Here is a 26693-nt window from a genome sequence, read left to right on the forward strand (position 1 = left end):
CTGAAGTGTGGCACACCTACCGGAGCCAGCTGTGACCACCCTTGTGGCACTGTGACTGTCCTAGCTGTGCCAGCATGCTGCGCACTTCTACCTCCACACCTCCTCCAGAGAGAGCAGCTAGCCTGCATTGAGCTCTGCAGTAATGAAGCTACATTACCTGTTACACTTTCAATCAGCCTGCAGTAGTTATTTTTAATAAAGATTTGTCTAAGCACTCAATTTATTTTGCCCTTGGGCAAAGAAGCTACTGCAAATGCTTGTCTTAGCAAGGCTTGAAGAGAGGAATAGTGAGACTATGCTGTCCATAACTCTGTGAATTGAATTCTGCAAATACCCTTGTTAACATCTCTCTTGGCTTACTAACCCTTAGGCACACTATGTTCCAGGCTTTGGATGATTGTGGCATGTTTGTTCTAAGTTATTAGATCTGCCTCCTGGCTTTTTTTGTTGTTGTTCTTTTTAATAGCAGCTATCACATTAGGCAGAAGTTTAAAAGGGATGGCAATGGAGTGCTTCAGAGCAGAAAAAGAAACAGTTTTGCTTGCTCAAGTATTCTTTATTTCTGCTCCTCGTGTGCTTTCTCTTACATCAGCTGTCTTGGTACAATAGGGCAAATCCTTAGCAAAGCTGTAGTTCTAAACACAACTAGCTCAACAGTCAGCATCACTAGAAGGGAACAGGAGCCCTTCTAAACCTCATACAAATAAAAGGATTCTGAAGTATTTGTATCAAGTTCACCTCAGCAAGGATTACTGGCATCAGCCATTTACAAAAATGTACAAACATGGTGTCTTCAGTCTTTCATGAGCTGCCTTCATCTGCTTGGGATGTACTTACTAAAGGTATGAAGTTAGTGCCTCTGTGGAAACATGACAGAAAATTTATTTTCCCTTCTGCTATTGCACCTAATGCTGTTTCCACAGTATTTTGCTTTGGCATCCTGCAGTAGAAAACAGGTTTGATATTCCAACACAGGGGTTTAGACTTCTCTGCTCAGAGCAGTAGTGGATTTATTATACAATATGCATTTAACTAAAACTAGGTCCGTAAAACCACCACTAATCCAGATTGCTGGTGGTGCTCCATGCTTTTCCAGAACATGAGATGATACAGCCTTCTCTCTTGAGACATGGTAATTTATCTGAAAAATTACTTCTCTTGTTTCCTTGGCCATTAAGTCTCTGATTCCTCTGTTCTCTGTTTCCTTGGACATGACTTAAGAGGGTTCATCTTCAGTCAGGTGACTACAGTGCAGTAACTAAAAAGCATGACACTTCTTATAATTAACAGCCAGATGTAGGGTACTTGTCAGCAACAACAGGCTGCTCTGCGCCATGTGTTTTGTACTTAACTTCCCTAGGAAGCCCAGCCTCAGTGGTAACAGTCTACACAAAGAAAACGGAAGGAGTATGATTTACTGCACTGCAATAGCCTTCAGGCAGCCTCTGAGCAGTTTAGCTTTACAAGCAGAAACACTCCAGTTAGTTGCAAATCCTTCACCAAGGGAATGACAATTCTATTTAGCTTTGCAGCATTTTTATTTTTTCTTAAAAAGTCAGTATTTAAAAATAATCAAGAATTCCCCTTGTGTACTGCCATAAGATTTCTGCTTCCCGTGCATCTGTACAGAAGTCTCGTCTGGTTTTAAGAACAAGGGCTGTGCTAGGCACGCTGATCTTGGCTCCATCTGCTGCTACACAGTAGCTGCTGCCTGCCTTTTACCTGGCCTGTGCTATTCCCTCACTTAATGACTCCAGCAGCCTGAACACGGGGAACCTTTTCCTCAGTAGCCTAAATCGTTCAGAAATGCACTCACACCTGCTGGAGGCTGAAGCTTAGCAGAAATACTGCAACACAGAGGAAGCTGTCGGGTGGGTTAAAAAAGCCCTGAGCAGGCAGACAGGAAGACAAGGGGGGAATTTTTTTTTCTTTTAAACATAAAACAGGAAACACAGTTGTACAGTCACTTTTCAAGAAGTAATACAATGAGAATGAACGTGTTGGAGTAGAATAATAGAAAAGTTGGGGGGATAGGAGGTGGAAACACTAAGAATTAAGCTATTATTAAACAAAAATGTAGCATTTTGAAATGAAACATTGATATCAAAACTATCATCTCAACTGAAGCTAAACATTAATTTCCCCTAATTTGCACTTTTTAATTTCACACACATTTACACTCATGGGCACTTAGACCAACAGTCTTTCTATAGCTTGCTGTACAGACTGGATCTGAGGCTTTAGCTGTGATCCCTCCTTGATGGTGATGGAGCAGGCGATGACAGGCCGGGAAACGCCGCATGCCCGGCCCAGGGCTTGCTTGGAGCGCACAAACACATAAGGGACATTCTTGTCCTCGCAGAGAAGAGGGAGGTGCAGGATGATCTCCAAGGGCTCTGCATCTGCTGCCATTACAATGAACTCTGCTATGCCTCTGTTCAGTGTTTTGGTGGCTGTAAAAGAAACTGGAGAGTCAGTCTAGGTCTTTCTGGAAAGAACACCTAATGTGTAACAGCTTCAGGAGATGTTGAAAGTGGCCTCAGTGGGAAGGAGATCTAGTGCATGGGACATGGGTCCTAAGAGATTAGAGAGTTTCTATCCTTAGGGATTGTGGGTTTTTTACAAGTTTGACTAGGTGAAGCCCCAAGCAACTGTGAAGGAAGCCACTCTCTGAGCAGGTTGCACAGAGGTACCCTCAAAGCCAAATCTTTTATGGTTCTGAACTAGCTAGGCATCTGGTAATCCCAGTGCCACACCACTGAAGCATGCATGATTACAAACCATGCACCAGGAACGCAATTTGGGAATCTGCAAAAACTGCATATAAATGCTGAAAAGATTACAGCTTAGTTCTGTCCCTGAATATTGTTTAAGCAGGCTTGAAGGAGGAGAAAGGAGACACACACCAGCAATAGCCAGATCTATAAAATGAGTGATTCACAGCTACAGAGAAAAGACAATCTCTACCCATGGCATCTCATAAAATCCTTGTTATGAGTTGTAGCACACTTTGCAACACACTAGTCTCACCTTCATTGGCTCCCTTGCGTAGTTGCTTATAGTTGCAGGACTGCTGCACAAGATCCAGCAGTGTTTTTGTGAGCTGTGCATCAGCCAGCGGGTAAGCTTTGGGATTCACTTCTGCCTCACTCTAAAGGAAAAAGTAAAGAATATTACAATAGGAGCAAAGGAGGCTTTGTTCCAATCAACACTGCACAGGCATCATGTCCACCACATATATTGATTACTGGAGTCATGTCACTATATTCTCATCTGCTCTGCACATATAGAAGAAACACCACTGCGTTTTACTCCTAAAAGAGTAAGGATTCTTCTTGTATCAAAGTAAAAGGGAAAAGTAAGAAAGATATGCTTCACATCAAAGTAAAGAGTGTATCTACTCACACATCTACATCCTACAGACCAGCAGCAGTGCACTTACGGGGCAGTCTTCAGGCGGTTTATACCACAGACTACACAAAATGAAATACTTCAGTTCACATATTAAAAGACTAACAAAAAAATTGAAGAAGTCCCCAGAAGAGCACGTATCAGGGTTATTTCTGCAAACCACAAGTAGCTTATAAACGTTAACATCACCAGCGGGGTGGCACAGCAGCGAGTTCACAAGAAGTGTTAGCGACCGGCGCTGGCAGAACCGCGGCCTGTCCGGCTCCCGGCACTGCGCGGGGGTGACCCCGGACACCGAGTGCCCCGTTACCGGCTGTCCCCCGGACCGCCAGCCCCCCGGGCCTCCTTCCCCGCAGCCGGCCGCACCCCCGCCCGCCCGCCCGGCCTCCACGTGCTGCCCGCCGCGCAGCCGGGAGGCGGCTCCCTCTACCCCAAGGCCCTCCGGAGGAAGAGCGACAGCAAGAGGAGAAGGAGAAATAGGAGAAGAAGGAAGAAGAGGAGGAGGAGGAGGAGGAGGAGGAGGAGGCCGGGGTCCAACGCCACTCACCATGGCCGCGGCGCGGTCGCTGCTGTCGGCCCGAGCGCGCTGTGAGGGAAGAGGCGGGAGCACTGCTGCGGCCGCCGGAAGGGAGGCGGTCCCGGGGGCGGTCCCGGGGGCGGTCCCGGGGCGGTCCCGGGGGCGGTCCCGGGGCGGAGCCTCCGTCCCCGCGCGGGGCGGAGCCGCACGACAGCCCGGGCAGCGGCCGATGGCGGCGGCGGGGCCGTGCGGCGGTCACGGGCTGCGCTGGGCGCTGCCGCTCCGCCCGCCGCTCTGCCTCGCCTGCGCCGTGGAGACCCTGGGCGACAGCAGCGCCTCGGTGGGCAGCGCCTGCCCCGCCGCCCCTTTCCGTGTGCAGCTGGGCCGCGGAGCACCCCCGCAGCGGGCCCCGCCCCGCCGGCTGGGCTGCCGCTCTCCTGCGCTCAGTTTGGGGCCGGGGCCCGGCCGGTGTGGCCTTTGGCCAGCCCTGTCCCCTCGGCACCCGGGCCCTGGTGGCCCTGTTCCCCTCAGGGTGGTGGGAGCAGCGCGGAGCTCGGGCCCAAGGCCTAACGGGCTGCTGTGTTTGATCCGTAGCTGGTGCGCAAGAAGCACGTCCTGTCCCGTCTCCAAGATGCCCTGGCCTGGCAGGCGGTGTCAGTCGTCCAGCTGCTGGCACCAGACGAGAGGGTGTGCATGCATTTGATAGGAACTCTCTTTGGTAAGAGCTCTGCTGAGGCCTGGTGCAGCAGCAGGGAGGAGGCAGTTACCTTTTGTTGAATACATGTGACACTCCTCCGCATTTGAAGCCAAAAAAAAAGAGCAAAAGAATATTGAGGTTCCTATCTCCATACTTCCACTGTTCTGTTAGATGTGTAATTATTCCCTGCGGAAAACTGTGTGTGGCTGATGTAGAATAGGTTAATTAATTTCCTCATTCCCCAAGGAGCAGGATTGGCATGTTCATAAAGCTCTTGCAATTTTCCAAAGTGTCTGGATGTATCCATGAAGTCCTTCTGGAGAATAGGAAGTGCCTGGCATATAACTCCGAATGCCCTCCATTCTGGTCTCATGCCTCTGGAGTTATATGAAGATTCATATAGAAATCAAAGTGTGAGCTAAAAAGGTGTTGCAGGACTTAATATCGAATGCGCAAAACACAAATCTGCATAGTGGGGTTTTTCCACACCATCACTTTACATTTGTAGAAATATTTGTTGCTGTACAGCTAGAACCTTATGCTTTCTGGTGTGTCATAGCAAAATAGTGTTCAGCAGCATGTCAGAAAGTGTCTTTCTGGTAAGTATCTGTGATCTTGAACATCTCTTACTGATTTCTTTTTGCATTGCAGTACTATGGGAAATGTCTTTGAAACTTTAAAAATCTTGATGGATAAGAAATAATGGTCTAAATGAAGGAATAGTAAGGCAGGAAGGGAAAGGTGGACGGTAGGAATAAGAGTGCCCTCAAAGCACAAATATACCAGATTCCTTTAATTCCACGGTCTCATTTGCACATCAGAGATAATTCTTGTTCTTTGGGGAAACGTAACTTAAAAGACCCTTTCCCTGCCTTGACACGCTGAATAGTTCAAACAGTTGATTGCCCATAAATTGTGTTGTGCATGTTTTGGAAGCAGCTTTGTTAGAAACAGAACTTTATGCAGGTTTAGTTCTTCTAATTGCACAAATATTTTTGAATGTTGTGCGCACACCTAATCCTTCACAGAAGTGGAAGGAGTGGTGCTTATGGCCAATTCAACCCTGCATTATATGACCCTAACACAAAGTAACCCAGAAGACAGGGATGCTGTGCTTGCATTTCAATGCTCTTGTCTGCTGTAATAATTCTCTGAGAAGAGAATTCTCTTTGTGATTGGGTGGTTTGAGGACAGCTTTGGGTTTTACTGTACTTGGTGTAACTCCTAGAGCAGTTGGAATCCCAGTCTAAGCTTGGGGCTACAAACAAGGGCATGTTCATTTTTGATAGAGCTCAGACGAACCAAGGATCATTCGGTGCAAGAGTGTAAGAGGGACCCCCCCAAAAGTTTGAGCAGTGCTGTGGAGGAAGTATTAATAGTGAATTCAGGAAAATACATTTGTTTTTTGCAAAGAGAATATTGGAATAAGCACAGCCAGAAGAAAGAGGGTTAAGAGAGGTGGAGTGTGGAGTGTTATGTATGAGGAGGTGGTGAATTTCAGATAAGCCTGAATTTCATGCAGCTGATACTGCAATGTTCACTAATGCTGTATACAAATCTTTTCTAGAGTTACTAAGGATTGGGCACATGAGGCAGGAAATAAGTAATTTCTTCACCTGTCATAACATTGCTTTAGTTGGTCAAAATTCTGAGACATCGTGGAGTCTTCAGAGGGGAGGTAGTTGACTGGATGTATTGAAACGAGTGATTTAGTGTGGCAACAGTGGGGATCCGAACCATATGCCTGATGCTATAGGTTGGAAGGAGCTGGGAGGTAGAGTTTCTTGTCTGCTGGGGTGTAGTAGAGTGAGACAGTGGTTTATTTTAATATATACAATCTTATGCTCTCATTGTAAAATTAACTTGTGATGCCTTCAGGTTCAATTTAATAGTTTCCATACGATTTAAATCTGGTGTTCCGGTTTGGTTTCAGGATTTTCAGTGCTGTGGAGGGAGAAGGCTGTTCATAGTAACTGATAAGAATGGAGGACACAAAGGACAAAACTCACAGCTGGGTTTTGACTTCTGTCATTCCAGGGTGTTGTTTCAGATGTATAACTGGATACACACAGTGAGATGTGGTGGTGGCAGCAGTTACATATTCCTTGACATAGGTGGAGCCACTGACTTCCAATTGCAAAGCACATAAAAAATTGGCAAGAGAATGGAGTGTCTCATGTCCCTGTGTCCTGCTTATGGAGGCAACTTTTGCGATACTTCAGAGAGTATCCACCCTCATCTGACAAAGTCAGGCTGGTGTCATGTGTAGTGGGGAAAACAAAACAGTTCTGAAAAGAATTTCAGTTCTTTTTAACAAGAAGGAATTGCAGCACTGGTGATCAGAAGCAGGAATGAGTTCCATGACCTGTTGTGGTTTATCTTTTAGGGATGTTGCATTCTGTGGAAGACAGCAGTGCCCTGAACCTATTCGTTGAAGGTGAGAGACAAATGCCACACCTCAATTACTGGCAGTTTGTGGAGGGGACAGTCTGTCTTGTCTGATATCTATAGTGAGATGCTCGGCTTCGACACAGCTTCAGTGGGGAAGATCATCTATTTTCTATCCATGCAATGAAAATGAGTGGTCTGCTCCCATATTTGAGGTCAGGGGAGTGCGTGCACGTTTAAATATTTAACATTTCTCTCACAGGTTCTGTGTGCATCATGAATTTAGTATCAGATGGGTAACAGTGCCTCAACTTTGGCGTCGTTGGACCTGACTGAATTGTCAAAGCAAATAGAAATCTATGGGATCTACTGCTTTTTCCTCAGGAGTAGAGGGTATTTGTGATTTAGCTGTACAGGCTATAGAGTCCTCTTTGTGAGCAGTCCCTCATTTGAAAACTGAAGGAAACATCTGCAGGGCTGACAAAGGAATCTCTGCAGTCCAGTTAACCTTGGGCACCTCTGCTGAGTCTGGAGATATTAGCAGTGCAATGATGCATTTCATGTCCAGCCATGAAAGGTAAAAGGAGCTATGACAAACTTCTTCCAGAGGGATTTTAGTTTTCAGACACTTGCTTGAAATGGGGTTGAAAAGGGGAGAAGCCTTTCTGTCATGTTACCAGTCTTGAGAGATGGATGCTCTCTAGCAGAGCAATTTTAAATTAGTGTTGCCTAAGCATTGAACATTTTTAAAGGTTCTGAGAGTCTGGGGCAAGAAAGGGCTATTAAACCATCTATAAATCGCCTGTCTCAGATATGCTTCTGCTGAGATGCATAGATCTGTAGCTGAAGTAGGTCTAGTATTGCCTTGGGTATACCAAGAAATGGTGAACCCAGAAGTCTCTGGTGTTTCTTTTTAGAATGCTTTCCTAGGATACAAATCAAAAGTGTAGGTTTTCCAAATGAGTCATGCCATGACAGCAAGCTACATCCAAGACAGCCTTACCAAATCCTGTGTAGAAATGTTGTGTGCAGTGTCTCAGTAATGGGACTATTGCCAAAATTTTATCTGCTGAACATTCAAGTGCCCAGTTCTAAAAGTACTGGAAGAGGAACTTTGCTTCCTGCAACTGCCCTGCTGGTATATGTGTGGAGGCACAGGCAGCCTGCCAGCATCAGGCATCTGCCTTGTGATTTTGTTAGAGAAACCCCAGGTGATATGTTGCCACTGCCTGGAAAATGTAATATCTTGCTGATTCCTATTATTAGTACAGAGCCGACAGAGCTCTTAAAATTTCAGTGAGCCAAGAATAACAGCACTTACTTGGGGCTGAGGAGGTGAACAGCACCACACTGGTGACTGAGGCCTTGCTTTCTGGTAAGGTGTATGGGATAACTGCAGCAGGGAAGAATGGCTGATAGACTTCACTTACCTTAGGGACAGTAGCAGCTGAAGGAGGAGCTCTGAGTGTGAATCTAAGGATCCTCAGCAGTTTCAGTTTTGATATCTTCTCTGGAAGGATACGTTTTTAAAGGCCAGTTTTCATACAGTAGGAAGCCTGGTCTATTCAATTACGAGAATTTTTTATGCTTTTAAGCTAGGTTTTTTTCCCCTTCCCTTCCTGATTCCTTATGTTTACTTGCTGTCCTGAGGCTCAGTTTGTTGCTTGCTTTTCATTTCCATGCATGGTTTGTAGTGCAGCTGAAGCAGGACTGCTGGAATGGTGCCTCAGAGAGCTTGAGCTGGGCTATCAGAAGAAATAGTGCTGGGAATGCTGCTGTTACCCTGCTCTCTCAGCACCTCTGTGCTCATTTCATTTCTGAGCTCTTTGCTCACTGATCTGCTAAAGCCCCATGGAAGATGGATTGTGAGTGCTCTTGTGTGTGTGTTACTGATCCTGTTTCTTCTGCCTAGTTCTGGTGCGGCTTGTTGTGGAGTTGAAGTCAGAGCAGTACTTGTGCTGCATTTTGAATGAAAGTCAAAAGGAGGTCAGTGAAGATGAATTATTTTCCCCTTCCTTCCAGTCTTTCAGAAATTGAGGAATGAGTGGCCCTGCAAGTCTGGGATGTAGCATCTGCTGCAGTGGGATCACAGAATCATAGAATGGTTTGGGTTGGAAGGGACCTTAAAAATCATCTAGTTCCAATCCCACTGGCATGGACAGAGACACCTTCCACTAGACCAGGTTGCTCAAAGCCCCATCCAACCTGACCTTGCAGAGCAAAGTTCCCCTGCTGTGATGTTGGCAGTGTGAGTGCCTACCATGGAGTTTTTATATTGTTCTTATGATGCCTTGCAGCCATATGGCTTCATGATACTCTTATAAAGCTGTGTGGTTTTCTCAGATACTGCTTTTTCCTACTTTACTGGTTCAGTTATATAAGGAGCTTTCCCAACCTGTGCCATGTGCTCTTATTCTCTTCGTTCCTAAGTTTCTGATGGTCCCATGGAGTACAAAAAAATGGGAAGTAGCAAAAATGGTGAGCAATTAATCTGGTTCATGTGTTCATGTAAGAGGTGGAGGGGAAAAAGAGGAAAAGGAACAACAAGCAAGCAGTTCCTTGAATTAATTTAAAGACATTTTTGAGACTTGGTGTGATATTTGGGGTTTCCTTGTGGTTTATCCTAAGTGATGAAAAGAACAGATATTTGGAAAAGATCCTGTTCTGGAAAATTATGCATCACTGAGAACTTGGTGGTTTGGGTGTATTTCTGCCTTTGGACTGTGTCCTCACCAGTGAAACATTTTCCTTCTCTGTCTCCTCTACAGCTGTGCAAAGCAGCTACCATGAGAAGCAGCCTGCCCACATTTGCTCTCTTGGGCAAGCTGGCAGATGCCATCCCAGGCTTTGCTGAGATCCTGGTGGTAAAGCACAGTGAGTAATATGTCGTGTCCCACTGAAGGGTGGTATTCACAGCCCTAACACACACGCATGCGTGCACTCCCCTGTCCCCCAGACGAATTCGTGAAGGTCACACAAGAAGCCTGTCCAGGAGTCAGAGCAGCATTCAAGCCTCCTGGGATCCAGGTCAGAACCTTCATAGCAGTCTTGTTATCATGCTTTTAGCCAGGCAAAAGCAGCCTCTGTGAACTGGGGTTGTGGGTCTGCCTCACAGGCAACATACCTTTAGGTTTTTTTTCCTTGATCTGGTGCTTGGGGGTCTGGTGAGCAAGCTGAACTGTTTGTGGAGGGAGCTGGGATGATGGATCTTCATACGGTGAGCAGTGAGCTCCGCTAGCTGTTTATTGCTGTACCTCTGCTCAGAGGGACAGATGGTGCTGAGCACATCACCTGATTGTGGCATTCATTGACCTGCATACACCAATCTGTCCAGTGGGCTTTTGCAAGTGTTCAAGGGAAAGAGGTTGGTGCTTTTAAAGTGTCAGTGAATGTTTGTTGTTCCTGTTCCTTGTACTAGATAATTTGGTGGATCATCTGCTGACGGGCTTGACGTACCCAAATGAGGCTATAAAGGCTGCTGTCTGCTACTTGTATGGCAAGCTGTACTCCTCTCCTGTTGGCACAGAACGGCTCTCAGGACACTTTGAAGAAAGGCTGTGTGGTGTCTTCTTGAATACTCTGGGGTGTGCGCAGACAAAGGAGCTGCAGGTTAATTGTTTGGGTAAGGCATTGCTGACAGAATGCAAGGTGCAAGGGTAGGCTCAGAATGAGGAAGAAATCCTTGGCTGGTTTAGATGCTCTAATGTAGGTCGTTCCATAGAGGATCTTTATGCTTCTTGTCCAAAGCCATCAATCCTTTCTGTTACTCCACAGCAATTAAGTAGTCCAGACCTGCTGCTGAGTACCCCCAGGCCCCTGTGTTCCCTCATGCCTTGTATTTGCCCAGCACTGACAAACCTTCAATCTCTTCAGAGCTTGTGCTATGGCCTGATCATCCCTCAAAGTGTCTGAATGCAAATACTGTTCACGGGCAGGTGGGTTTTGTAGAGCAGTGGGATGGACTCTAAGAGATACGGTCTTCAGATGTGGGGCATCATGTTAATTAGATTATAGAGCTAATGTGGAAGTGGCACTTTCTTGCAGTTATGCTTCCAACTGCATGTTTCAGCTGTTGCTGGGGAGCACAATTTCAGCCTTTCTGATATCACTTGTTTGTAAACCATCCAGGGAATTAATTTTTCTAGTAGGAGGCAGGCAAGAACTGGATTGCTCCTCTGCTCATCTACTCAGCTGCTAGAAGTGGATTATGATTCCTTTGTCAGTAGAATTCTGTAGCTCAGACCATACCCCTGTGTGAATCTGTACTGATGTGTACTGATGATATTCGTCAATACCTGGAGCAGTGATCTATACTGTTATACTGAGGGAGTTTTTTTGGCATGTGGGTATCCTTTAGCTGAAGACAGCCGTTTCTTTAAGAGTCTGTGAAAATAGAAGGGGAAGATAAATGCCTGCTCTCTACGAAGTGTTCCAGGGAAAATGTCTTGTCGTTTGGGTCACGGACTGCCTGGAGAAGAATGCAGGTCAAGAGCTCTCCCAAGAAACAGTTTAAGGTGTGGTTACTAACAGAAGATAATGCAAGTAGAGGGCTCCTGAGATGCACCCATGTACATACGTGACTCTGAGAAGGAATAGAGAGCAGATCAGACCAGCAAAAAGCATCAGCAACACAGGGTTGCAATATGTGGGGGTCATGGCAGTATCTGGGGACACAGTGAGAAGTTGTTTCCTGATCTGGAGGGGAGGACCTCCAGGAGAGGGGAGGAAGTTGGCGACAAGTCTTCGTCTGTAAATACTCGTGTGTTAATATAATCCTCACTGTGCTCAGTATGGTGCTCATTCTTGTGCCCACTTTTGCAGGTTTGCTGAAGGAGCTGCTGAAATCTGACCATTTTGTATCTATTCTTATGAATAATTCAAAGACAGAGGAGGAGACTGAGATCCCTAACTTTTTAGAAGGGGAAAATCCACTGCCACTTGTTCTCAAAAAGGTGATTGCTGAAGTAGTAGTGAATTGTCGGTACACATAAATAATTTGCTGGCGTGTAATGAATCTTTATCTGAGGCACTGTATATAAAAAAAGCAGAGTGTTCTGTTGCCAAGACCAGCAATAGAGGCTGCAGTGAGAAATGGTGATACCTCTATTGATCCCCTTGATCATTCCTGCATCCTGGAATGGGGAAAATCTTACTCCTGGCCTCAGCTGATTTTACTCACTCACACTTGAGGTCTGATACAGAGCATGCAGCACCAGCATGACGAAGCATGGGGGTGGAACTATTACTCATGATCTACTCTGTTGTGGTTCTCATGTGCTTTTTTGAGTGTCCTTGGTTCAGTGTTTTATCTTACCTTAGCAAGTTTAATCTGTGAAATACATGCCAAAAGAGAGATCTTAATTTGTGTTTTAAATTTTAAAAAGTAGAACAAACTGTTTCCGACTCATAGCTGCATAGCTGACTTCCTTTCTCCTTTTGACTTTTGTTTCCCAACAGCTCTTGTTGACCAGAGATGAGATGTTACAGGCAGCGAGTTCTCACTGTATGGCTGCAGTGCTGGTTCACTCTCCTAGCAGATATGCTCCTGCTTTTATCCATGCAGATGTCCCAGGTGAACAAATGCAGTAGCATCTTGTTGTTCATTCCCCAGTATCAAAGCCGCCTCTGGGTGTTTGGTTTAGGAATCAGGCTGGCTCCATGAGATCCACTGGTGGCATAATGTGTGTGGTGGCCATTTTATACCATGTGATTTTAGGAGTAGAAAGGGAGAGTATGTTTTCAACTGAAAGTTTAGAAGCAGCTGTCACCAAGCAGAATGGAGTTTCCACAGAGAGAATTTGGCTAAGTCTTTGTGGTCAAGGTCCTTCTTGCAGGACCTTAGATACAAGTCTAAGCAAACTGGGGTTCCATCTCATTCCACTAAATATTGTAAATTTGCTGAGATTTTGGTTCAGGATTTAGCTTTAGAATGCAGCTATGAGAGATGGTTTATTATTCCTCTGTAATCCCAAAAGACAGAAATACTTTCATTATACAAATTCTTTGGGAGATGTAAAAGTCATGAGGAAAAAAAGGTCACTGCATCTGTGGTAAAGCTTGCTTTGTGGCTTTTCATTTGTGCCAAAGGCTAGACGCACAATTCAGCTCCTTCCTACTGAGTTTGTACTGGGAAGATGCCTGCCCATGGGTCTACGCTCTCCAGTCACCTTATTTTGAAGACTAGCATACCCCTGAGCATCTACTACATTCTCCATTCCTGCCATTTCGTAGTACAGCCATTCTCTCTGTGGCTGTTGCTATGCTTCTTCATTTCCTCCTCCTTCCTCTGCTCTGTTCTAGGAGCAGCTGTGCCATGCTGTGAGCAGCCTGGCTCTTACCAGGGTGACCTTATTTGTGTGTGTGTGTGTTTGCAGAGTTCCTCTTTGAGTGTCTCTTGTGTAAAAGTGAAATCCTCATCTGGTCAGTGTACTGCTGCCTGCTCCTCCTGACTGAAGAGCACCTTTTCTTCTCCAAGTGTCACACCGTCTATGGTGAGTCATCAACCTTTCTGACAGAGTGACTGCAGTAATACTTGTGCCTCTAGCTGAATTCCAGCGCTTTACACACAATCACAATTTCCAGTCAGGATGGATAAAGGACTGAAAATGAGTACCTATCAGACATGTTTGTGATGTCCAGCGTAGCTTGAATTTATACTGTCGTTGTCCTAATGAGTTTCTGATGAGCATTAATTCATTATAATAACCAGGTATCATGACTGACACTCCCTGAGTTACTATTAAGTATTTCTGCGGACATGCCAAGAGTAGATTTAGAAAGAATGGTTAAATTCCTTCTGTTCTTTGGGACCTATCTCCAGCAGTGGAGGTTGAAGCAAATTATCAGGGCACTGAGTGAACACTCAACAGTTTCGGACAGTTGTTTCTGTCAGTGGCTCAGAAGAATAATTGTTCAAATCTTTTTATTTTTTTTTTAATTAATTTTGCTTCCCTCCGGGAATCTGGAATGTTAAAAGTGTCTCTGTGACTTCTCTTGAACATGTACAGGCATTGAATCTCTGGTGAGAAGTCTCCAAGGTGTCCTGCTGCTGAACAATGTGGAGTTGCACAAACAAGGGCTCCTGCTCTTCACTGAAATACTGAAAAGGTAAGGGAGTATCCTGTCAGGCTTGCACAGGCAGAGTTTGGTATCCCAAAATGGAGACTGTGGGCCTTTAGTTTTTTAAGATTTTCTTCCAAGACCAGATACACACCTTTAGAACTTTTGTGTTTGAAAGATGGTGCTGAACAATCACGTCTCCTTTATTCTTGCAAAGAAGGGCATGATGGTTGTTTCTGAACCTCCCAGCTTGTCCTGTCTGTGCCTGCATCCACCACTATATCTTCCTCTTCCTGCTTCCTTGCCAGTCTGGGAGGTGAAATCTCTTTTCCGCTGTAGACAGAGCCCGAGAGAAGGCCAGGAAGGTCCAGGCGTATGTGAGCAGGCCAGCTCCTGCTAAGTGTGCCTCTATGACAAAACAAAGCATGCAAATTCCATGGCCTCTGGTCTTCTGTCATCATCTGAGCTAAATTCAAACTGCAAAAACAAATTCTAGGCTGAAATATTAATGTCTTCTGTCACTTTTTTCCTCTTGTTTTCTGCTAAGAAATAATATACACTGGCTTGTTTTTCTTCTGTGCTTCCTGTTCTTGCCTCTATGATCTTGTTCCTATCCTGTCATGCTAGTGACAGAGTCTTGTTTTTGCCACTTAGATCCCCCGAGAGAGCCCTTGAGCAGAATTTTGGAAATGTCATAGTCAATTTTGTAGCAAGTGTCAGGGTAAAAAGGAGGAGAAAAAGCAACAGTGCTAGAACAGTGTGGTAATGCCAGTGTGGGATCTGTCAAAAAGAGAAACCAGGATGTGGGAAACACTAATTACAGCATTTGTGCTTGTAAAACAAAGAGAACACTCTGTGCAGTTACTCTCATTTTCTCGCACACCCATTCTGTTTCTCTGAGCTTTGCCTTAGAAATCATGTTTTATTCTCTCATAGTGGGGAAAGGGATCTCGTGCTGGAACCTCTCCTCTAGGTTTTAGCTTGCAGCTGGATTCTCTTTGTAAGTGAGCCACACATTCTGGTGAGGTCCATGCAGGACATACTGCTCCCCTTGGCAGTATGTCAGGAATGTTGGGTAGCTCTCCCTGGAGTGACCCTTGTCCCTCCCAGCATAATCAAAGTGGCAGGCGCAGGTTGGGGCCCAAAGATGACAGGTTGCAGGAAGCTGCAAGAGTGCTGCCCTTCACACTTTCCCCCCAGGCCCTGAAGACATCACAGTGCACCATACTGAAAGTGGGTTTGTGCATCGTGAATGAGTCAGCAATACTCCTCCATCCCTTCCTCCCTGCATGAGTCAGTGAAGACTTTTTTCTTCCTGATGTGTTTTACTTCAGAAGGTCAGTGATTAAAGAAAGGAAATACAGAGGATTAATAGAATTACCTAGTGTAAGTAGAAACAACTTGGAAGTTCAGTGCATCACTTGTGGCTTGGCTCCTGATGCCTGAGTTCCACAAGTCCTTTTCCTTGCTATGCCCACCTCACAGCTTTTTCTCACAGCAGAATGTGAGGTGGCTGCGAAGCAGGGTTCCATCCCACTGAGTGACTAAAAAGAGTGGTTCTTCCTCTGTTCTCTTTTTGCCATGTAACTGGGCTACTAGTGTAATTTCTACTAAAGTTCACTTTGCTTTCCCATTTGTGCATGCAAGCATGTGCTCCTGGCTTGCTTTAGTCAGGCATGACTGTGAAAATTGAATAACAGGGAATACTTTTGGCTCCCAAATCTGGCTCCTGTCATGCTGTGCTGCTTTTCTTGCTTCACTTTGGAGAGACCCTCTGGCAGGCTGTTAGTGCCTCTTGTCTGCATGTAGCTGCCTGTCTTCCGTTTGCCCTCCCAACTGTACCTGACTTGCCCGGAGCCAAATGAGCCATTTACACAGCTTTGTCCAATAATGGAATTAATGGCCTGTCATCCCTCCATGCTCTCATGCTGAATGCTCAAAGGTGTTGGGCCACAGATGATCAAAATGCTCACTGTCGAGAAGGATTGTCAAAACAGTTGGATTGTGTTTATTTTCCTGATTACTTTTCAAGTTTGTGAAGGTTCCTGTCCTGGCATCATCTGGCATTAGAAGTGCCATAGGACTGTGAGAGAAGCTATTCTCATGCCATTATTTGTATTCTAGGATGGTGATGTTTGCTTGTACACTTAAATATATAAGTTGCTTGATGAATTCACAAATACCAGAGCAGATGGCCTGAACATAAAGTCCTAGGCACAGAGATCACTGTATTTTGCAAAGCTTCTTTTCTTGTGCTTTTCATGTCAGTGTTCACTGGAGTAGTCACACAGTTACCCAGGCTGTGGGTGTTTTATCATGGTAGTGCTTCAGACTGGCTGAAGTTCCCTCTTTGTAGCAAACCCTCTACCTGCTCAAGTCTGAGAGTACCTCCTTGTGAGCAGCTGGGTCTCAGTACTGAAAAACATGGCTGCAATTGCATGGCTTATCTGTCCATTTGCTGAAATGACGGAAGGCACTACAGTTACCTAACTCTGACAACATTCTCCTTGCTTACTTTGTTGTCTCTTTGCAGGCAACCAGTGGAAATCAAATTATTCACAAACCGAGGTGTATGTATAGAAGCCATTGATGTTTTGATGGAGACAGTGAACTGCCCGGTGCTGGAGGTGGTGGTGGAGGCTGTGAAAGCTGTGGCAGCTTTCCTGAGGTAGGCAGGAATGTATTTGCAGGCTTTTCTTCAGATAGATCTGTTGATACCATCTTGGGCTTTGCAGTTCCCCTGTGGCTGTGTGGGTGAACGTGCTCTGCAGTGGGACTTGTGGCTGAGGCAGGCGTGGGTACAGCAGAGCCAGCTTCCCACCCACCTCAGGAAAGCTGCCAGAGCAATGAAGCTGTGGCAGGCAGCAAGTCATTGCAGCAAGGACCTAGTGTTCCAGGCAGGCTTGTACAGCACCTGCTATGGCTTTGTCACTCTGTGCCCCATCCAGATTGATAAGAGTAATAAGCATAAGACTCTGGACAGTCATATGCATCCTGACTGTAGTGGGAGCAGACAGAGCACTGAGGGTGTGTTTGGGCTCATGTGTGGGCGAAAGCACTTTTCAGATATTTTGACCTTACTATGCTCTGCTGGAGAGAAGTGGCAATGGCATATTTCCATCAGAAGAGCAGTTACTTCTGATGGTGTTGCCTTCCTAGTGGAATGTCCCCAGCAGGGACTGTGCATCTTGTCTCTCTCTTCACTTGTTAAGGAAGGACCATCTGAGCTCCCCTCCAGTCCCATATGAAGAGCTGCAGAAGCTTCTGGAGGCAGTGCTGAAGCGATGTGCTGACCTTTCCCCACCACAGAGTAGTAAGAGGCCTGCAGTAAGTCAAAAGTTGTTGCTTGTTGGTAGGACCAAGCAGGATGGGGATGATCTTCCTAGGACACTATGTGGATGTTTTATATATGTTCCATCCCTTACTTACATCCCCCATGGCTATTTAGTTCTCTGCTATGTTCTTTTGATCTTCTTGCCTCGAAATGGTACCATACTTTGAAGTAGATGAAGATGGATGCTGGTGAATGTTATCTTTCTAAATCAACGAAGTTTTGTGGGGCACCACTTGAGCATGCTGCTCTCTTTATGTTTCCAGTACTCCAAAATAGTTTGAACTTCCCCTTTGTCAGGCCCCCACCTTGTAGGTTGCATTGGTCCATCTATTTTTTCAGCAATGAACATTTCTTGTTCTGCACTCAGATCAAGAGTGTCATCGTATATGGACTGTGATCCCTCAGCAAGGGAGTTGTTAGCCACTATTTGACATATAAATCCTTTCCTGTTCCTGGAATCCATAGTTAGTGTGATGTGCTGTCAGGACCTCTGCACTTCTGAGAAGAGCCCCAGGTACAGATGGCTAGTGAAAAGACAAGGGCTGAGCCTTCTTGCTGTAGGCTTAGAGCCATGTAGGTTTAGATCGCATGCCTGTAGTGACAAGAACACCTCAATGCTCAAAGGAGTAGCAGAACTCCAAATTCTTGATGAACTATCTTTAGACCCAAGTTCAGTGGTACCAGATATTGGCCTTCTCTGTCTGAAGAAGGCAGAAGTGCTTTCTGTCCCGTAGGCAGGTGTTGGCCAGTCTGTTTGCACACACACAGGGCGAGGTGTCCTTTTCAGAATTAGGAGCTTCACAGGAAGGAAATTAGACACATAGCAAGGATATCCAGGCTGTGTTTAAAGGGAGAAAAGGGGAAATGGTTATACCTCTGCCAAGGTATCTCAGCATGAAATGGGGAAGGAGTTGTGAACTGCCAGGCACCAGTATGTAGATGTGCCCTCCTCTGGTATTATGGAGAAGACCACCACAACAGGTTAAGGCTTAAAGGCAGATTTTGAGTTCCAAGTTGTTCCCAGTTTAGGCAGATGATTAACTCTGACGCTTCAGTTGGCTTCAGGCTTAACTCAGTGGGATGCTGTGTGGGAACAAGAACTAGTACATAGATAGTTGCTTAAAACTCTGAGCCAAAGTAGAAGAACTTCTAAGATTTCATTGCTAAGCAAGGAGAAGAACTATTCTGTGTTGTCTGAAGAGTATTTGGAAGAAAGAAAATTTTAAAAAATGCAAAGTTTTCTCAGAAGGGTTTGAAGCTCCATTAGCTGAAATGCTTAAAACTCAGATTAGATCAAGTCATGGTAATACAGACTGTAAAGACAGGGCAGTGCAGAATTAGTAGCTCTGTAATTCTGTCCTCCCTACGAAGAGCACACAAGCTCTTTTACTCTGCCCTCTCTGGGGAAAGCACAGTAGTAAAAAAATGATTGTGTGAAAGAAGTGAGTGAAGTGAAATCTGTTGTTCCTCCTGCTGCTGGTGTTGGAGGAGAAAGCTATTTTTTTCTGAAAGTGAACATAAGATTTTAAAGACTTCTCTCCTTAAACAGGGCGATCTCCTATTCTCAGTGTCTCAGAGTCACCCCGCAAACAGAAATCTTGGTAGAGTTCCTCAGAGACAGGGTCAGTTCTTGCTCAATACCCTGGAAAGTTTCAGAAATGCTTGCAGGTGAGGATAAGTCAGGAGGGTGTGTGGATGGGTGGTGTGTGTCCGTGTCTGTCCGTTCTTCTGTCCTTGTGACTGTGTTCCTCCACCCAGCCCCACCACAGAAATATCACAGGTGAGTTCAGTGCACAGCACTTGTCAGTGAAACAGCAGAGTGAGGGGTATGTATTAATAGGGAAAATTTTGTGACACCTGGATGTGTCTCCCATGAAATTTGCCTGGGACCTATCAGTTTATTTCATGTCTTGGGCTCTGAGGGACTGTTTGAAAATTCACCAAAACTGCTGATGATGTAAGAACTATTGGAAGGTATGTGTGAAACCAGATTCCTGTGCTATGTGGTTTCACTGCCAGAGGGGATTAACCATTTAACAAACATGTGTCTGCTCCAGATGCTGGCCTTGGATTTGCTCGTGTCTGTGATCTGTTACTGAGAATGGGTCTATAGGCACCAACTTTACCTCTTTTGCTGGATCAGAGCTATTTGGCACCCTTAGCTGCACAGCAGACAGTGGTAGATGAGTTTGTGTATGAATCAGGATGAATCAGGGTCAGTTGTTAGGGTGGTCTGGCCAAATTAGTTTTTGCCTTGCATCACTTGGCTTGGCTGAGATAATTCAGTCAGAAACAGACATGCCTTTCCAGAGTCTGACCCAAAGTTTTGGGGTGGTGTTAGAGGGCACTCGGCTTCTGTCATGGATTTTATATCAGCTAAATGGTCCCTTGGTTGTTTTTCACAAGGTTTGCTGTATTGTGCATCAGGCACTCTGGTATGGCTGAAAACCAGTCTTGCCACACCAGAGCTTCCAACAGCAGATACTTTCTTCACAGAAACTAAGTCTTCCTTTCCCAACGTGTACTGTTGTGCAACCTTGATGACTTTTAATAGCTTCACTCAAGAGGTAACTGAGTGTGGTTGCCAGATTCCTCTGTTTCCAAGCCATCTAGTGTTTGTGGGTCCTTTATGGTGAAAATTGTGATTAAAATGTAGTATCTCCTGGCTTCCTTTACAGAGTGAGGATGTTTCCTCTTTCCTCTGTTATCCACTGTGTGTTTGTAGGTTAGCAGTGGAATTCCAGGGTGACTTCATGGCCCAGGAGAACGCTTTCACTGCCCCCAACTCTGAGAGCAAAGACACACTAAGCAACTTCTCTGAGTTCCTGTTGAGGATTTGTGACAGTCTCTGCATCCCCATGGTCATGGTAGGATTTCCTTTGAACTTGGTCTGTTCCTTGGGTACCTGGAAAGGTCCTTTCAAGCACCAGGAGTGGGTTGCACAAATGTTTTTTAGGGAAGAGGGCACATTGAGTAAACCAAGAACAGCTGTGGCATTTGTCATTTTCCCACAGCCACATGTGGAATTGTGTAGTTCATGCAACAGGTAGTTGGTCTCAGAGGGTGCAGAAATCTGTAAAGCTTCCACATAGATTTCAGTGTCTTTCTTCAGACTGTGCAATCCCAGAGCCTACCTACCATGTGTAGGTAGATGCGTAGTGTGATGCATGGCAGCTCTTGATGTTGCAGAAAATGAAGAGTGCCTGAACTGTTGTTTCCCCTTCTGCCAGTTTTCCAAAACTTGCCTGTGTCCCAGAGAGCAGCCATGTTTTGCACCTGCAATTTCCTTTTTATGCTTCTTCCCAGAAGGTACTGATGTGGCTGCCCAGTCTGCACAGCAAGGGCAGTATTAAGCATTGTGCCTCAGTAAGGCCAGTGACATGATTTAAAAAGTAGCTGTGGAGAGTCATGAGTGCTTTAGTGCTCCATACAGGCCTGCCCCAAGACACTTCAAGCAGAATTGTCAAAACAACGGGACTTTGGTTGTGGTTTCTAATGTTTAGTAAAGTTTGTTTGTGCTTTTTGACAGGTACAGGTGTATGGATTCTTGCAGTTGTTAGGAGCTTGGAGATGTTTTTGTTGATGTTTTCTTAACCAATCTCTTGGCAGGCAGCTGCAGTGGCACTGCTGTTCTCCTCCCTGACAGGAGGGTGCACTGCATGTCCAGTTTGGTAAAGCTGGAGTCAGTGTGCTGTTTCTTGCTCATTGAACTTGGGTAAAAATTAATGGACTGTGAGAAAATTGTCTAGTGACCTTCAACAAGAGTAGTTGAATCATTCTATTCTAAACAGTTCAGGGCTGGATTCTGTAGAGAGCTCAAATGCCTGTGTTTGCCACTGCGCGGTGAAACGCTGAAGCACAGGTGTTAGGTGTTGCTGAAGTCAGCTGCACTTAAACATATGTCCTATGTTGTATAGGACAATTAGCCATCTGACCTGCAAGAGCAGTAACTTCCAGGGCAACGTGGGCAGTAATGTCAGTCACTGTGCATTAAGGCCTAACTGGTTGCCTGCTGGAATGCAGAGGAAGTTTCTTGTCTGGTGCGATGCCTTGCAGAGTTACCAGCACAGCTCATAACACTGGCGGGGGGAGTGTTAGTTGCATTCAAAGAGCTCTGTGAGCCTGCTCTGCTGCCAGGCATTTTGGTAAAAGAACTGCTACTCCATCTGTATGGATTTAGAAACCTGACTTTCTGGGCAGGCAGGAGGCTGGAAGAAGGCTGCTGCCTTCACTGTTTATTGCATCTAATGCACCTGATCCATTCATCTTTCCACAGAGCTATCTGCAAAGGACTGTCAGCCTGTCAGTGACAGAGGTTTTCATCTCAACACTCAATACCCTCTTTACAGTGGTGCCAAACATGCGGACTAAGTTCTCCAAGAAGCTGGGTAGGAGGGTATTGTGGGATCACGTTCTCTGTGCTCTTAATTGATGGAACTTGCTGCTACTGCATATTATGGAGGCAATGAGCCTAACATTGAGACTTTATGTGGAGGATTCTATTACGTGTTTATATGAGTAAGAATAGAGTGCATAGTCATGTTCAGCAGGATAGAAAAGTTATTTGGTCTAGCAATGATGATGGGACAGGTTTTATTTTGGATAAGACTGTTGTGTCAGCTTTATCCTTCCCTCTGGAATAATTCAGAATTGAATTGGCTGTTCCTGTAGACAGGGATTATGCTGGAATTGTTGGTGGGATTTTACTATGTAGAAATCCTGTTTAGTTTGTGTATGCCTTATTCTTCACACATCAGAGAGGTGATACAGACAATTCCTCTCTTCTAAACATGTGGAACTGGCAAATCTTCACGTCTCCTCCTGATAAAACAAATGAATCTCGGATACTCCCCTCCAACCCAGACTTGGAGTAGTTTGCTTTCTGAGAGGCAGCCTAATATTTGTATTCTTACTGAGATGGCCTGCCCTCTTCACCAGGCTTGTATGGAGATGTGCGGGGGTGGTTGTGGGACCTGCCTACTCTTTTTCTTATCATATATGTTCTTTGCTCCTTTGACATTTCTGTCTTGCTTTCTGTCTAGCATCCTCATCCTTCATCCGACTGACACTGGAGCTGAAGGCCAGATTTTGCTCTGTACAGAGGTATTGTGATGTGTGCACTGTAAGTGAGTCAAAAATTTCCAGATGGGAAAGTAGATCATGCCTTATCTAATACACCTGATTAGGCAAGACGAGAGGCTGAAAGACTCAAGAATGGCTGTGTCTTACTGAAAAATGTAAATGGTTACTGACAATGGAAGAGCTGGATGTAGGAGAAGGGAGAAGCAGTTGGGTAGGGGGCGGATGGATTTACACAGCATTGAGAGAATTCTGTGCTCTGTCGTGAGTTGCACAGATAGAGATAAAGCAGCCTGACTTTGGAGTAGTCAGATCAGCGGGTGTTTCGAAGAGAAGTACCAGTAGCATCAGTTCCATCTGAGCTCTGGCTTCCTAGGCATATACTACCATTGCTGTTGTTCTTCATGGTATGGTAATGTATTAGAAATGGGAGGGAGGAGGATGACTTCAGTAGCAGGCATTGCAAAGCATCTCCTGTAGTAGGGGCGATGATTTCTAGGTTGAGGAGTGTCTGGGGAGACTCTCTGTTGGTCTGCAGTGATCTTTTACCTCCTCCTTCCTGTGACTGTATCTGATTAAAAAAGTAAACAAAACACGCAGCACTCCTAGTCTAGTTTACTACTGTGGAACTTAGAGTGAGGGCATTTGTGCCTGTAAATGGTGTGTGGTGGCAGTGATCTAGGCCTCTGAATAGAGCAGTGTGCTGTGCTAAGGATGGTGAGTTACAGATGTCTGGTTATGTCCTGTTCTGCAAGGAAATGGTTGGAAAGAGAGAAATACCTGGAAACAGAGCTGTTCTCACCCTTTTAGTTAATATTTTGGCATTCTTCAGTGTTCATCCTTGGAAATGTAATTGCTAAAAAATCTAAGTGTTGTTTGCCAGTGGAATCATGTATTGTGAGCTACCCTTAAACACCTCCCATTCTCTGCAGTGTTAGGGGTCCTGTCCTTATAAGATTCCCTGTGTAGACAAGGTGTGATGATTGTGAGAGTACCCCACTGTATTCACATTAGCCCAGGGTATGAACATGTTCACTGTTGTCACTGCACACCCCCACCAGTCCGTGAGCTGACAGTCCATTGGGAACTCATCATTTTCCTGGAAGCCTAGGTTGGCTCCTAGAGATGGGGCAGGTGCTTGTACGTGATCATTCAGTAAAATGAGGTTCTGGCAGACAGTGTGTGATATTAGAAGTAGGAAGAGGATATTTCTAGCCTTTTTTACTCTCTCTTTCTGCTCTTCTTTACAGTAATCCTGTCCTGAATCACACCTGTTCCAGCTTCCTCTGCAGCTTATGCCTGAACCTTTACTCGGCCACAGAGAAGAGGAGAACTTCTCAGGAGGGCAAGTCTGGGGAAAGATTGCTTCATTTAGTTTGAGGCCATGCCACCCTCTGTTTAGGCAATAGGCGAAAAAAAAATTAGAAAAGGACAAAGGAGAAGGGAAGGGAGGACACACATAGCTTGATTGAGAGATTTTTTCCCTCAGCTTGTTTTCAGTCTGGTCCAGCAAGGAGGTAGCACTCAGAGAATGCCTTTAGAAGAGTTTGGAACCCTACCTGAAAGAATGCATTTCATCTGCCTGTGGTTTTGTTAACATGGGGACACTTATGAGGACAGCTATGCATGCTTAATTGAAACAAAATTACTTGCCACATAGTCACCCATATCTGCAGATTAAGGTAATTTTTTCCCTTTGGCATACTCTATAAGGCTTTCCTGTCTGTACTGTAACTTTCCATAATAGTTAAGTCCCAAACAAATGAGATGAAAGCTTCTACATTACAAGAGCCACTTTTCCCACTGGCAGTGGTTGGTCACTACACAGGCAGCATCAGCAAAGGGCTGGGAATCTTAGACAGAAATGTCTTTTCATCCTTAAAGCCAGCTCTGTTAAATCAGTTCTCACGCGACTATTGATGCCAAATCATAGAGGTGTGAGTAGTGTATGCAGACTGTGGAGTTGTTCCATAGACATTCCTCATCGTTTCCTGCCTGCTTATATTAGTTTTATTTCTAGAGCAAGAGATGTCTGAGCTCCTGCAGAAGGGTCTGCCTCAGTTAAACTACACCATTGCTGAAAGCCTTCTCCTCCTGTCTGAAACCCCTGAGCCTTTCTCTTTGGATCAGTCTCTTTGCAGCCACCAGCACTGTTTCATACTACTCTTATACTTTTCCTACACCTTCGGGGACAGGTGAGCCAAGAGTATACAAAGCAAGTGGGTTTGTGGCCATTACATACCATGTATTGGTGGGTAAAGCATATCTATTGTTACTGTTTCCACTCCAATCTCCTTCAATGCAGGTTTGTTCCAGATGCAGAATTATTTGTAGCTGTAAGAAATTTTCTCCTATCAGCACAGGACCATGGAGACTGTCCCCCTCCACACATACTCAGAGCTGCACTTTACCTCCTTGCTGTCTGTCAGGACAAAGGCAAAGCCCTGGACGTGGTAAAAGAAGATTTCATACCTACCTCTTGGAGCCTTTTTGTTGAAACTGAGGTTTCTCCCCACTCACATCAACCTTCTTGTAGAAAGTATTTTGACATAGGTGGTGGTGAGCAGTGAATGAGTGAAGACTGTGCAGTGCATCTATACTCTGGAAAGTTAACTATGAAAATCCACAGGGGAATATAGATTTGACAGAATAAACTTGTGTTATGTGTGGGAAGTGTAAATGCGTTGGATAGGCTGTGAATTCACATACGGAATATAATAAATTTCATAGCTTCAGTCTCCCAAACACATCTCCAGCCTCTGCAGCAGGCTTTCAAGTGTTCCCATATGGCTCTTTGCTGCTGCACAGCTTTGAGCTCTGTATAAAGCCTACAAGTTTCTTGGCCTTTGTGATGCAAATGGGCTTCACAAAATGATGTTTAACTAATGCAATTGATTGTCTGCTGAAAAGGCAGTGTGACTGTTTCTCACAGTAAATGCTCATCACTTCAGGTGTTTTATATTCAGTATTAGTGATTATTTTGTTCTCTGTCTTCCTGCCCCCTTTCCCTCTTACCAGAAGTCATTGTCTACCATAAGAAGGATCCTGGATAATCTTCCAGATCTGAGCTTGGTCTATGTGCATTGTCCTCTCCTGCTGAAATTCTTCCTGCGCTACCCTGAACTTCTGGGGAGATTTGGACACCAAATCCTCCAACTCTGGTTTTCCTGGGAAGACTGCAAGCAAACTGAGGCTGAAGAAGCTGATTTTGGCACGTCCGATCAGCTGAATAGTGCTAACCCATTGTTTCCCATTCTGAAGAGCAATTCCAGCATTTTGCTTATTTTACTGGTATGTGGCTTTCACAATGATGGGCTGCTATCCTGACCCTGATTTTGGGGGATTTTTGGTTCTTAATACTTTTAGTGGTGTTATGAAGCCAAGGATTTCGATAGGAGGGGCCATGTGTGTATACACAGACTTCCACCTGCCAGGGAAGCCTTATGTGGAAAATGGGACTGTGTATGTGTGTTATCTCTTTCTCTGTCATCCATCTACTGTGACAGGAAGGGATCTTCTGAGACTTGGCTGGAGAGAGATCTGAAGGGTCCTGCTGATGTATGCCATGAAAAACCCCATTCCTTCCTCTATCCAGATACACAGCTGAGTACTCCAGATTCTTTGGTGCCAGCCTTTGAAGAAGCTGTTTTTCAAATTTGGGAGCAATGCTTTGCTACTGATAGATGAGAAGGGTATGATGGACAAGAACTTTGAAAAAGCAACATGCAGAGAACAGGTCTTGAGGGCACAGCTTTCTGTTTGTTTGAGGTTTTCATTTTGTCTGGTTTTAACTGGAGATTCTTGTCAGAGAGTTTTGAAGTACTCTTGAGTTTTCAGGACTGCAAGTAACATGTTTTGTTACTTTTAAAAGATAAAATAAAAGTCTTACAACAGGGCAAATCAATCAGTGCAGGAGAGAAAGGGGCCTTGAAGTAGCAGGCTAGGGTGTTTGCCTTTAGCTAGTGTAATGAGCTCTGTTAGCCCATGTAATCGCGACACAATCCGTGTCCTGATGGCTGCTTAGAGGCCTTTTCTCACTTCCACTGCTCCCACCTGTCCTGTCGCCCCTCCCCATCAGTGCCTCTTGTCCCATGACTGTTGAGCTAGCTGCATAGTAAATATTTGCTAACTTTTCCACAGAAGAACATGAGATTTACCTGTAAGGACAAAAGCTAAGGGCTGTGATATTTCTTCTCCAGTCTGTTAGA

The 26693-nt window shown here is 45.2% G+C and overlaps 2 protein-coding genes across 3 annotated transcripts in view; one reads left to right on the forward strand and one right to left on the reverse strand.

Annotated features, from left to right (window-relative positions):
- Positions 1 to 1947: 1947 nt before the first annotated feature.
- SNU13 (small nuclear ribonucleoprotein 13) lies at positions 1948 to 4063 on the reverse strand. Its single transcript, XM_042050773.1, has 3 exons — positions 3959 to 4063; positions 3031 to 3151; positions 1948 to 2453 (listed from the first exon to the last, which is right to left on the reverse strand). The coding sequence occupies exons 1-3, from the start codon at positions 3959 to 3961 to the stop codon at positions 2191 to 2193; spliced, it is 387 nt and encodes a 128-aa protein (XP_041906707.1). The 5' UTR covers positions 3962 to 4063; the 3' UTR covers positions 1948 to 2190.
- Positions 4064 to 4154: 91 nt separating this feature from the next.
- The window catches only part of LOC121675381 (coiled-coil domain-containing protein 134-like), a 46772-nt gene continuing 24233 nt past the window's right edge, over positions 4155 to 26693 (forward strand). For both annotated transcript variants that reach the window (XM_042050790.1, XM_042050792.1), the window contains exons 1-20: positions 4155 to 4268; positions 4523 to 4646; positions 7012 to 7062; positions 8926 to 8999; positions 9782 to 9887; positions 10432 to 10635; positions 11835 to 11965; positions 12471 to 12585; positions 13388 to 13504; positions 14021 to 14120; positions 16606 to 16740; positions 17285 to 17399; positions 18956 to 19074; positions 20132 to 20273; positions 21683 to 21794; positions 22449 to 22509; positions 23736 to 23830; positions 24506 to 24680; positions 24791 to 24938; positions 25504 to 25776. In XM_042050790.1, the coding sequence (XP_041906724.1) occupies positions 4158 to 4268; positions 4523 to 4646; positions 7012 to 7062; positions 8926 to 8999; positions 9782 to 9887; positions 10432 to 10635; positions 11835 to 11965; positions 12471 to 12585; positions 13388 to 13504; positions 14021 to 14120; positions 16606 to 16740; positions 17285 to 17399; positions 18956 to 19074; positions 20132 to 20273; positions 21683 to 21794; positions 22449 to 22509; positions 23736 to 23830; positions 24506 to 24680; positions 24791 to 24938; positions 25504 to 25776 (2508 nt within the window). In that variant the 5' untranslated portion in view covers positions 4155 to 4157. The remainder of the gene's footprint in view (positions 4269 to 4522; positions 4647 to 7011; positions 7063 to 8925; positions 9000 to 9781; positions 9888 to 10431; positions 10636 to 11834; positions 11966 to 12470; positions 12586 to 13387; positions 13505 to 14020; positions 14121 to 16605; positions 16741 to 17284; positions 17400 to 18955; positions 19075 to 20131; positions 20274 to 21682; positions 21795 to 22448; positions 22510 to 23735; positions 23831 to 24505; positions 24681 to 24790; positions 24939 to 25503; positions 25777 to 26693) is intronic.

The sequence above is a fragment of the Corvus kubaryi genome, unplaced genomic scaffold (assembly GCF_017639235.1).
Source record: "Corvus kubaryi isolate FWS band 111438036 unplaced genomic scaffold, C.kubaryi_AGA036_p1.0 74, whole genome shotgun sequence".
NCBI lineage: Eukaryota > Metazoa > Chordata > Aves > Passeriformes > Corvidae > Corvus > Corvus kubaryi.